The sequence below is a fragment of the Anopheles stephensi genome, chromosome 2 (assembly GCF_013141755.1).
Source record: "Anopheles stephensi strain Indian chromosome 2, UCI_ANSTEP_V1.0, whole genome shotgun sequence".
Taxonomy (NCBI): domain Eukaryota; kingdom Metazoa; phylum Arthropoda; class Insecta; order Diptera; family Culicidae; genus Anopheles; species Anopheles stephensi.
In genome coordinates, this window is record NC_050202.1 from 93,600,757 (window position 1) to 93,612,013 (window position 11,257).

General features: G+C 39.5%; 3 protein-coding genes across 7 annotated transcripts; 1 reads left to right on the plus strand and 2 right to left on the minus strand.

The window, feature by feature from the left end:
* Positions 1-253: 253 nt before the first annotated feature.
* LOC118507101 lies at positions 254-3,639 on the minus strand. The gene is made up of 2 exons (XM_036045103.1): positions 2,945-3,639; positions 254-2,630 (listed from the first exon to the last, which is right to left on the minus strand). The coding sequence occupies exon 2, from the start codon at positions 2,613-2,615 to the stop codon at positions 1,221-1,223; it is 1,395 nt and encodes a 464-aa protein (XP_035900996.1). The 5' UTR covers positions 2,616-2,630; positions 2,945-3,639; the 3' UTR covers positions 254-1,220.
* Positions 3,640-4,186: 547 nt separating this feature from the next.
* Positions 4,187-8,219, minus strand: LOC118507099 (chromatin assembly factor 1 subunit A-A-like). Of its 4 annotated transcripts, none has more exons than XM_036045102.1 (4): positions 8,078-8,219; positions 6,192-7,979; positions 5,955-6,118; positions 4,187-5,891 (listed from the first exon to the last, which is right to left on the minus strand). In XM_036045102.1, exons 2-4 carry the CDS (start codon positions 7,936-7,938, stop codon positions 4,587-4,589), a joined length of 3,216 nt encoding a protein of 1,071 aa, XP_035900995.1. In that variant the 5' UTR covers positions 7,939-7,979; positions 8,078-8,219; the 3' UTR covers positions 4,187-4,586. The 4 variants fall into 4 exon arrangements, with proteins under 4 accessions (XP_035900995.1, XP_035900994.1, XP_035900992.1 ...); XM_036045101.1 differs by having other exon boundaries at positions 6,192-7,995; positions 8,077-8,212; XM_036045099.1 differs by having other exon boundaries at positions 6,192-8,008; positions 8,078-8,211.
* Positions 8,220-8,635: 416 nt separating this feature from the next.
* LOC118507761 (dual specificity mitogen-activated protein kinase kinase dSOR1-like) lies at positions 8,636-11,026 on the plus strand. Of its 2 annotated transcripts, none has more exons than XM_036046778.1 (4): positions 8,636-8,994; positions 9,053-9,843; positions 9,918-10,250; positions 10,584-11,026. In XM_036046778.1, the coding sequence occupies exons 2-4, from the start codon at positions 9,076-9,078 to the stop codon at positions 10,701-10,703; spliced, it is 1,221 nt and encodes a 406-aa protein (XP_035902671.1). In that variant the 5' UTR covers positions 8,636-8,994; positions 9,053-9,075; the 3' UTR covers positions 10,704-11,026. The 2 variants fall into 2 exon arrangements, with proteins under 2 accessions (XP_035902671.1, XP_035902672.1); XM_036046779.1 differs by having other exon boundaries at positions 8,655-8,994; positions 10,568-11,026.
* The last annotated feature ends 231 nt before the right edge of the window (positions 11,027-11,257 follow it).

The following is an 11,257-nucleotide window of genomic DNA, read 5'->3' on the forward strand; positions in this document are numbered from 1 at the left end:
GATGCTTACAGCGAGGTATTTCATCTATTCTACGGAACTCCTGTTTGTAGCCACAAGAAGTATTTGTATGTATTTTTCACACTAACCTTAAAATGTTGCTATTGCTCTTAAATGTTTGGCGGTTCTATTCTCCAATTGCGACCATCTATGTGCATTTTCGCAACAGTTATCCAATATTTGTGACCGTTATTCTCTTTTTTCTGAATCATTACGCTCCAAAAATTTGTACATAAAACGAGTAGAAAAGAAACAGTCCATTGGTAAACATTTGTTTATATTTAATCTGTATAAAAGCAATACGGCCAATCCGTCCTTCATGAACAAAAATAATCGGTAAAAAAGAACAACGTTAGCGAGTGTTAATTAATTGGTGTTACGTGCAATAACATTCCGACCTACCGACAATCAACGTTTAAGAGAATCGATAACATCTGACCACGAACAACCAAAGAATACAATCCCAGAACCGGTCACCAGAATACTAGCAGGCAGTGCTCCGCCGACAACACCGAAACAATTCACCAATTAAACACAGAATGTAACAGATAATTAACAAACAGAAGCGCTACCCACACGCAACAGTAAAAAACAATTGCAACAAATCGCATATCAAGCAAAACAATGTAAAACAGAATCCAAAATTGCAATTAATATCAAGCGCAGCGCACATTATTCGACGTTTGATTTTTTTTCTTTTTTATGTGCTCCTTTTGCTGCACCCCAATGTTATCAAATTAATGTGCAAACTTCATCTTTAATGTGGTAACACATAAACTACGGAGGCATGATTTCTAAGAATTGACATAATTAATAAGCGAAATACTTGCTTTTAATATTATCTGACGTTACACTGTCATCACTTTTGGCCTTGACCTCTGGCTTTTGGCTTTCATTACATAAATTTATGCGCAAATTGGAAGCAATTGCCGGTGAGCGCTCAAAATGGGATTCAATACTGGTCCTGTCGAGTGGAAGCCTCAGATTGCTCCACCCCGTATCGCTAAGTTCTTCTTTCTTTGCTAACTTCCCTCTCGATTTCCATCTTTCCTTGTGAGCTTTATAATCAAGAACATAAAGATACTTTGTGTTTTATTCGCATCCCAAACACATTTATAAAAAATACCTCAAACCATTTACACAACAGTTTTCATAGGTGGTTTATCGTATACAAACAGTTCTGACTGTCTCTTAAATGAAAAAAAGCTTAAATTTTTAATTTATTAGTGTAAAAATAATCTCCTGCGCTCAAGAAATGAATTATTCTCAACAAACGGTGAACGATTCGATTCCTTAATGTTGCTCCAGCTGTTGGGTTGTTGTTGTTGCTGTTGCCTTTCCCTCTTGTCCTGGGAATCTCTAAGTAAAGACGTTCTAGTTTGCGCTTCAATTGCCTCACGCACAATTTTAATTGGTTTAGAACTCACATACTTATCACCTTTACCGTCGTATTTCACAGGCCGAGCGTCTTTGTATGCAATCCCACTTTGAGATACTCCAGCATTGTAAGGTTCGTATCGATTTCCTTGCACTAATCTATGGTTCAAGTTATCCTTCGGACGCGGCCGAACTATTTCTGGTAATGTGGCGAAATAAATTATTCGACGATTACGCATTGCTGGTACGGAGGATCGAATCATACTGGTTGGTAAGGGCAACGTATTATACACTGGGATTCCGTGTGGAGATTGTTCGATGTCGTTTGTGTACAGATAGTTACGATCTCTGTAATACAACGGAACATCATAACGCCGGTCGGGATAATAGTAATAGTAAGGAAATTTGTACCGAGGGAAATAAGAATCACTTTCTACATCGTGTCGACGCTCGTAGTAGTGATCGTACCGATGTGGTGCTGGAGGATGCATCCGATTCAGCATGTCGTAATGAAACGAATCATATCTGTTGTATACTCGGGGGTACATTGGTGATTGAGATGTTGCCATGAAGGAATCATAAGTTCGAGGCAAGTAACGTTCATAATTTAGGTTCTTTACTGGTTTGCGATACAGCTCTCGTATCAGCTTGTCGTTTGATGAATCACGAAATTCTGAAGAAGGCAATATGTTTTTCGTTTGCTGTGTGACGAAGTTTACTCTCGGAGCACGTGACTTTATACCCTCTTGTATTAAATGAATCGATTCCTGGCCATCAGAATCGCTTTCTTCGCGTATAATTTTTGCTTGAAATTCTGAAGATTTATGCGGCGCATGCATGATTTGTTTTTCAGCTACAATTGGATCTTCACGAGCATTCGGTTGGCCTGTGGGCGCATCTGCATCGGTAGCTTCTGCATGGCGTTTCAAACGACTGCCTACAGGTTGATTATCTTTCCATGCAACTGATTGTAAATCACTCACCAAACGTGCGGTAGAATTAAATACGTGGAAGTAAGCAGCTTTATTGTCTCTGGTTGTAAGCGAAGTGAAAGTCTGGAGGCGGTGGGGATGTTTAAATTCTCCTCTTTTCTCTGCAGCTACATCGGCTGTTATTGCTTCTACCTTGTCCTCATCAAGCACTGAAATGACCTCTAAAATGTTCTTTCCCTCACTCGAACAAATCAACGCCACTGCTACAAAGATGAGACATTTCCATTTTGCTCTGTTCAGGTCTGCCATTTTTTTTATGTTGGCCTAAAACACATGAAAAATTAGTTAGTGAAGAATAATTCCACCATACATTAATGTACAAATAATACTCTGTACAATACAAATTTTCATCAGAATGTTGTTGAATCAAAATCACCAGGCTTCCATTTGTGTTTTCGGTTATAATTGGGAACTTTTAAAAAAAATTCAGTAGGTCTTATTTCATCAATACTTGTCACACATTTTTCGTTAAATCACTATTTTTTCGCACTTGTTTATCTTAAAGTAGCATCAACTGAACTCACCACAATAATCACATTCTTTGTTGACACTCTTATTATCTGTTTTCAAATACTTACTTTGACTATTTTACGTCCATAGAAGTGGTATGTGGCGATACAAGTGCATCAAGAGCACGTCCGAATATGTATAACGCTGCGAATCGACTGAAATGTAGCTTTTTTGAGTTTGAAAATCCATTGCGTGCCTTCTGCTTCGCGTTTGTATACACAACTACAACAACGAACGACATTCAACGCTCGAAATCACATAGAATTCAGAACCAGAACAAACCAACTAAACCCAATTTCTTTTCTCTTGTGGAAACACAATGGATGCGTCGCACTGGCATTTTCAATTAACCTGCCAGTGATGAAAACTGAGTAAATCTACCCATCCCACTACAAACATAGGGTGCAGCATTAGTTTGTAAGCATATAGTCACTTGCTTACCACGATGAGCAAAAACTACACGAGCATGAAAAAAACGGGTGAACATAGGAAAACCATGCTAGTTATCCTCATGGCTCAACCGCAACATGTGCTGCGGTTCCAGAATGGGATAGAAACTCATCCAGCGTGCGATTCATCACAAATCGCATACTCATCATGTTTGAATAGACGTGTAGCGGCATTGCACTAAGCATCGTTGTGACCGTCACCGTATTCTAATTAGACACAAATACACCTAACCAGTTCCGTACATTTAAATTTCTGTGCACGGAGAGTAAGCAGAACACAAGTATACAAACTATTAAAGAGACCGTTATGGCATCATTGCAAGTCAATTTGCAAACTATGTTCTTGGTTTCGCGGAATTTTCTTCCGCTCTTCGAATATATCACTAAAATCTGAATCTAAAGCAACACAACATTGGCCATATTAGAATGTTCAAGCATGCTGTCTTTTTTTTTCGTTTATCCAACTGATCTCGATAATAACAATTGATGTCACTGTACGCAAACTGTACCTCTATCGCGGTAAGCCCGTTCCGCTCTGATAGTTAAAATATATTTCACTCGCATGAAACCAGTTGTACGCTTTTACGGAACGGAATATGGTCTCCATAGAAAGCAAATGACAATAAAAAGACAAGGGCTAGCAAAATTTAATGCTTTTCATTATTATATTGGACCCGCTATTCTTATTTATCTACATCAGTCGCAGATGCTTTTACTTTTAGGCTATACTTTTGCTACGACTGTCCTCTACTCCGTCTGCAGAAGAACTTAAGGGCACTGCACTTGTGGCTAGTATTCAGAACTGTGTTGAATCGAAAGGGTGTACGGTCTGGCCTACGGTATTGTTTGTAGATTATCTTATTTTTTTTTTTTTACACGCCATCAATAGTGCCATAACAAATTTACCCGCAACGCTGTTCCTGAAATAGTGACGTGTTGTCAAGTAAGAACTATTTTAATGGCTAAATGTTCAAGTCCTAATGGACTCGATCTTCATAACATGAAATATATGATCAATTCTTTCATATTTTTCATATACCCCATTTTTTCTTTTGTCTTGCTTATTATTTGCGTTTTTCGGGTTTAAACATGTATGTCAACAAGCGCATGCCAAGTTCCCTTTGATCTCTGTTATCGCTATAATTGATATATAAATTTTTCATCCCAAGTTGTCCTAACACGTTAAAGAGTAATCATAGAAAAAAGTATCTAATTAATGCATATTTTATGTACTCTGATCCAACTGTCTAATAACAATCACTCAATCTATTTCAATAACTGCATCGTCAGATTTTTCCACATCCGCTATTATGGGTTTGGTTTTAATACTACTTTCTCTACGCAAGAATTGGCTGATAAGGCTGTTTCTCGTTGACTGATTTATGTTTTGGCCACGCGGGACGGACATCAGAAGAGGCACACGCTTTTTGGATTTAGTGGCAATCGGACATTCGGTGTCATTACTTTCTCCTTTGTGGCTACTGTCACCGCTATCATGCACGATCGATGGTTTAGTTTTGCCCTTATCCATCTGTTCCATCTCCGGCAATGTATTCAGGCTTCTATCAATATTTGAAATTTGGTCCTTTGTGACCTTATTTACTGAATTACCATCAACTTCCTCCTTGTGGCCATCGATTTTGCTTGTAGCGCTATTGAACTTTTCAACGTTAGCTCTAAGTTCTTGCTTCAAATTCGTTTTCTTTTCTTGTTTTTCTGTACGCGGACGTTTCTGCAAATGATACTTCCATTCGTTTGGCAAAGTTAAATCCATCAGGTCGTACTGTTGGAGCACACTTCTCTCAACTGTCCAACATAATTTTCCCTCCATCGGTCCTGCCGAACGACACGTACCCCACTGAGCAATTTCCTTAATCTTGTTCCTAATGCTCTCCAAACTCAAATCAACCGACTCGTTACAACTAGCCCAAAAAGCATGAAACTCACGGACCAAAAACTTGCGATTGTTGACATTTCCATGCATCAATCGAGCCAAATCGCGGATCGCATCATCTGTTATTTTAACCTTCTTTAAGCTCGATTTTTCAAGATCTTTACTCGGCGACATTGCATCTGTCGCATCCTGTTCATTTATCGCACTACTGCTCCCATTACATACCTTGGAAGAGGGCCGTGTAAACGAGATCGGTTCGTCCGGGTTGTAAAGCATAGCGCGATCGTCTAACATTTTTCGTATTATTACCGAACATTCCATGAAACGATTTGCCTCCTCAACGTCGTCACCATTTAAGCTTCTCTCCCAAACGCAGCCAATCAATCGGGGTTTGATCTTTTCCGTCTTTTTTTTCATCTCCGCCACAAACTCTTGCTGCAAAAATTTTAACTTAAATTTCTGTGTCATTGATTCGTCGCCGATTTCACCATCCTCCTCCGCTGCATGCAGCTCTTCATCACTTAAGTGCCCGTGAGGTACGAAAAATTCGTTGTCCACTTCGTATTCTTCTTCCGGATCTACATCCTTTTCATCGTCACTCCCGTCAAGGGATTCTCCCGGCTCTTCCTCTTCCCATTCGTCGTCAGAATCGATTTCGTAGTCGAAGCATTCCTGGAAAACCAAACTCAGCTTTATTTTTTGTTTTTCGATCAATTTTGTAAAATGTGTTCTTACGGTGTCCTGCACAAAGGGACGACGTGCGCTAATATATCTGCTTCGTTTACGCCAAGTTCCCCTATACGGTGGACGACGATTTTCCACAAAGAGGAAAAATTTTGTTTTATACTTTTCCTTCAATTTTCCCGGATCCACCTCAATCTGATGACACACGTTTTCATCTGAAAATGAAAAAAAAGGTTGGATAACCTTTGTTTACTGTAATAAATTCGATAAATCTAATGCAAAACTTACCAACAACCATAATGTCATCGGTTTCCTCGTCATCCTCTACATTCCACGTACGGTCAGTTTTTAACGGTTTATGTAATTTTCTCTTCAACAGCTCAAGATAGAGATGAGTGCGATCGAATATTTGCTGGCCCTCTGCACTATGCAACATCTTATCTAAATTATCTCGCTGGACCGATTGGAGAACCCTACGCACCGTTGGCGCCAATCGCATGTCTCCTTTCACACAGAACGGCATAAATCGCGAATGGCCTAAGCCCGTACCTGCACTCATCATCGCGACACCTACCGACGAAGATTCGACGGAATTTTCATCATCCGAAGCTTTTACAGGACCACCTCCATTCAGCGACTTCTTGACGAAGAAGCTAGTGAAAGCTTGCGCCACCTTTTGCTTTCGCTTTTCCTCTGCTTCCTTTTCTTCTTCCTTTCGCTTTCTTTCCTCTTCCTTTTGCTCCTCTTTCCTGCGACGTTCTTCTTCTTTTAAGCGCTTCTCTTCATTTTTCTGTTCAATTTCAGCTTGTCGTTTTTTCTCTTTTTCTTCGCGTTCTTTTCGCTTCTGTTCTTCTTTTTCTTCGCGCTCTTTGCGCTTTTGTTCCTCGCGTTCTTCCCGATCTTTACGTTTCATCTCTTCCTTTTCCTCTCGTTCTCTACGCTTTTGATCTTCCTTTTCGACGCGTTCCTTTTTACGCTGTCGCTCTTGCTCCTCTTTTTCGCGAGCCTTCTCTTTGCGTTCCTCTTGCAATTTGCGACGCTTTTCTTGTTTCTCTTGTTGCTTCAGTTCTCGGCGCTTTTCGTAGTCCTGACGACGAGCAAGCTGCTTCGGAGTTAGTTTACGAACCTTATTTTCATCTTCGTTTGGAAAATTTTTTGAATCCGGAGTGCAGAGTAAATAAATGTCTTCCTCGCTCGAATCAATGTTGGAAGATGTGTCCAGCCCCATAATGTTACCCGATTCATTTTCAACAATCCCTTCTGAAGGACCAACTGCCGTGTTACTTCCGCGCGTATCTAAAGATTCAGATGATGAAGTTGTTTGTATTTTGATTTTGTTTGATTCAGCAAATCTTTTTTCGCTTTCTTCTACCGAGCTTGAAGCCAATATTTTGTTATCTTCCTTCTCAGCACCGTACAGTTGTTTGTTTTCCATAGTAGGCAGTTCTTTTTTCGCACTCACGGAACCATTACTTCCCGACGCATCCGCACCATCATCTGATAGGTCGGTGTCGTCCAAAATTATTGTCTCATCAATGTCACCTCTAAAGTTCATTATTTCTTCACCAAATGCCTTTTTCTTTTTCGGTTTCATTTTATCTACGGAATTACGTTTTCGTTTTCGAATCGGGAGTTTTATCAAAATTTTTGGCGAATCAATCCTATCAGCATCGAGTTTCTTTTGTTGTCTTTTCGTTTTTCCTGTCGACAGGGATACACCACTACCGCACACTGCTGATTCGGATGGTTCATCTGCATTGTTAGCAGGTTGCTTGGCATTGCGCTTTTCTTTCGTTGACACGGTCGGACCATTCTCATTAACTTCACATACACGACCAGCTTTTGCTACTCGTCCGGCATCTAATGCTTCCGTCGACGGTTTTCTCTTCCGTGCTTCGCTCAACTCCTCCGAAGGTTTCACCGTTGATGTTGACAAAAGTTGAAAAGGCAACCGGCTTTGTTTCATTTTACGAAGGTTTGATCCTGGCGAAGTTTTCGAGCCGTCTTGCGGCACTGCGGGAACCGTAACTTCCATGTGGTCCAATCAAAGTTGCAAGACAAATAGTGTCGTAAAATCTGAATTGAAAAAAAAACCTGAAGTTTTTCTTATCAAAAAGTAAATCGAACAGGAAGCAACATAAATCTACACTGCACGTAAACTTCTAGATACACACAATTGTTTAGAATATGGCTCGTTTTCTACACTTCATGAAGCGATTTCACGATAATATATAAGTTTGCAGCATTTCCACATCTGAGTTGAGCAAGCACAATATCACTTTGCGCCTGGCTTGTCTGTGACATTTAAAAGCGCGGTCAAATTTGTTTTCATTGTCATTGGCCAAGGTGTTTAATGGCGTTATTTTCAGTCTCCCAAGGTCTGTTGAGCTTAGGTCTGCACAATTTGGGGATTCGTGTTGGCATGGCCTGTGTTGATAAATTATTTATTAAATCATTCTACAATGAGCTATTAATTTCCATTTTATTTTATTTTCTTATTGTCAACACTGTAAATACTGACCGGAAACATTTGCCAAAGACTTTTTCAAGTCATTTCTCAATCAAGTTGATTAAAATTTTTTAATTATATGTATAAAGTGCTTTGCAAAACTGTGTTTAAGCAAGTGTACATTCATTCGTCTAGGAAGTTGCATGCATGCCTATATTTTCGATTAAATATTTATCTGAAAAATACAATACCTATGTCCACTATTGACAATTGCATCGATCACTGTGCATCCATTTATTGACATTTGCACTGGCAACACTGTTCAATGTTTCTGACTTCTGCCAACATCGGAATTGTAAAATACAAATATCGTAAAAGATCCGGAAAATTGCGCTCGTCGTATACGTTTACCATTTTCCACGCTTCAGACAAAGTTATTTTATAATTGTGTGCTTTGAAACCCTTGTTGAAGCAGCGCTTATTCCATCCCGTTGCCAATTTAGCTTTGCAAAGAGCAGTGATAAGTGCTGTGATTATTTGGCTTATTTCATTTAGCTTGTTTGCTGTGTTTGTTCTGTGCGGTGTACTTTCCCCTCATTCCATACTTGTGTTTGTTCTGTTAGAGTGTGGGCTTAGTAAAAGGTACATAATTATCGCACATATTCCCAATCTTCAAATACATGTTTTCCTTTAATCGCAGAATTACTTCCCAACATCTCATCAATGAGTAAGATGACTAAAAACAAACTTAATTTGACGTTGCCGCCTGGTTCGGTGGATGTTCCCGCTGGGCAGCAAACAACGCCAACACCCTCCTTCAAAACGCCATCCGGAACCGAGTACGTCATTGGCAAACATAATCTGTTGGGAAAAGCGAAAAACAGTATTGATGCGCTCACGGAAACTTTGGAAGAACTTGAAATGGAAGAAAGTGCACGCAAACGCATTAAGGTATTTCTGAGCCAGAAAGAAAAAATCGGCGAGTTGAGCGACGAAGATTTGGAGAAGCTAGGCGAACTTGGTTCCGGAAACGGAGGTGTAGTGATGAAAGTGCGCCACATTCCCACTCAACTTATAATGGCTCGAAAGCTTATCCATTTGGAGGTTAAACCAGCGATAAAAAAACAGATCATAAGAGAACTGAAGGTATTACATGAGTGCAATTTTCCTCACATCGTTGGATTCTACGGTGCTTTCTACAGTGATGGAGAGATAAGCATCTGCATGGAGTATATGGACGGTGGATCGTTAGATTTAATCTTGAAACGAGCTGGAAGAATACCGGAAGCCATTTTAGCAAAAATTACATCCGCCGTTCTTAAGGGATTGAGCTACCTTCGCGATAAGCACGCCATTATGCACAGGGACGTCAAGCCGAGCAACATTCTGGTAAACAGTAGCGGAGAGATTAAGATATGTGATTTCGGCGTTTCCGGACAGCTAATCGATTCAATGGCCAACTCGTTCGTAGGAACTCGAAGTTATATGTCGGTAAGAATTCTTTTTTCTCATTTAAGTTACCTGTATGGAATCTTACTTCAGCTAAACATATTACATTTTTACAGCCCGAACGCCTTCAAGGTACCCATTATTCGGTCCAGTCCGATATATGGTCTCTAGGGCTCTCGTTGGTAGAAATGGCAATCGGAATGTATCCCATTCCGCCGCCAGATGCTAAAACATTAGACCTTATATTTCAGGAACGGGGAGACGATAGTTCCCCCGGTCAGAGCGTTATCGAGCCCAAACCTATGGCCATTTTCGAGCTGCTCGATTACATCGTAAATGAACCGCCACCTAAATTGGAGCATAATTCATTCACCGATAGATTTAAAAACTTTGTTGACCTTTGCCTGAAGAAAAATCCTGAGGAGCGAGCTGATTTGAAAACACTAATGGTAAGCCGCTACTAAATAACATTTCAATTGCAGTGTATTTTACTGTTGGCCAAATGGCGTTGCAACGATCTTAATGCTAACACTAACCCTAACCTGAGCTATGAATGCAGCTCTATTTGGTATAGGAATCTAGGGAGTGGATAGTAGACGTGAACGAAAGGTTAAGAAGAGCAAAGGATTTAATCAAAGAGTTGGGAATTGTAATTAAATGTACTCATAGCAAAGTGAAAGATTAGGATGATATTGATTAAGGATCGTTGTAAAGCCATATGGCAAACAGTGAAATCGACATATGGACATGATATAACATTCGATAGTTGCTTTTGGTTTTAGAATCATGAATGGATCAAGAACATCGAAACGGAAGACGTCGATATTGCCGGATGGGTATGCAAAACCATGGATCTAGCACCGTCTACACCGAAAAGAAATGCGTCACCATTTGCAAATTAAAATGTTGTGCGCACCCTGTAATGTATATGCATTCTTTAATAAGAATTAAGAATATTTTATCGTTTTGAACCTTTGTGAACGTTACATTATTGTATTTTAAACGACCACTCGTGGAAGAAAGAAGCACTTGGAATAACTACCTAATAGTGATTATATTCTATCACAACGATCTTACTAGTTATAGCTGCTGTAAGATTTTACTCTGTGTACATTATTTTCTGTTTTCAAAAAATTGACGCAAGGAAAATAACAGTTGCAGATTACAAAGAAGGAAGCAATTGCAAATAAAACCAACTAAAACAATTAACGCTCTCTCTACACAATTTTTGAAATTCTAGCATTAATTCCCCTGAAGACATTCAACGTAAATAACGATAATGGCAAATTAAAAATAGTATTGTCTGATATTTTTGTCGCACTTATTACTATTAACAAAAAGCTCGCCATATTCGGAAGGAATAGAAAAAGAGAACGAGAGAGAAGTGGAAAAACTATCTGCAGTAACGAAGTGCTAATGAAATAAGAAAAAAAAAACATGCAGCTACAATTACTGT

Coding starts and splice junctions, on each gene's coding strand:
- LOC118507101 (XM_036045103.1), bottom strand. CDS start 2,615: ATGGCAGACCTGAACAGAGCAAAATGGAAATGTCTCATCTTTGTAGCA.
- LOC118507099 (XM_036045102.1), bottom strand. CDS start 7,938: ATGGAAGTTACGGTTCCCGCAGTGCCGCAAGACGGCTCGAAAACTTCG. Junction 6,119..6,191: donor CGATGACATTATGGTTGTTG/GTAAGTTTTGCA, acceptor TTTCATTTTCAG/ATGAAAACGTGTGTCATCAG. Junction 5,892..5,954: donor GTCCCTTTGTGCAGGACACC/GTAAGAACACAT, acceptor TTGGTTTTCCAG/GAATGCTTCGACTACGAAAT.
- LOC118507761 (XM_036046778.1), top strand. CDS start 9,076: ATGAGTAAGATGACTAAAAACAAACTTAATTTGACGTTGCCGCCTGGT. Junction 9,844..9,917: donor GAACTCGAAGTTATATGTCG/GTAAGAATTCTT, acceptor ACATTTTTACAG/CCCGAACGCCTTCAAGGTAC. Junction 10,251..10,583: donor CTGATTTGAAAACACTAATG/GTAAGCCGCTAC, acceptor TTTTGGTTTTAG/AATCATGAATGGATCAAGAA.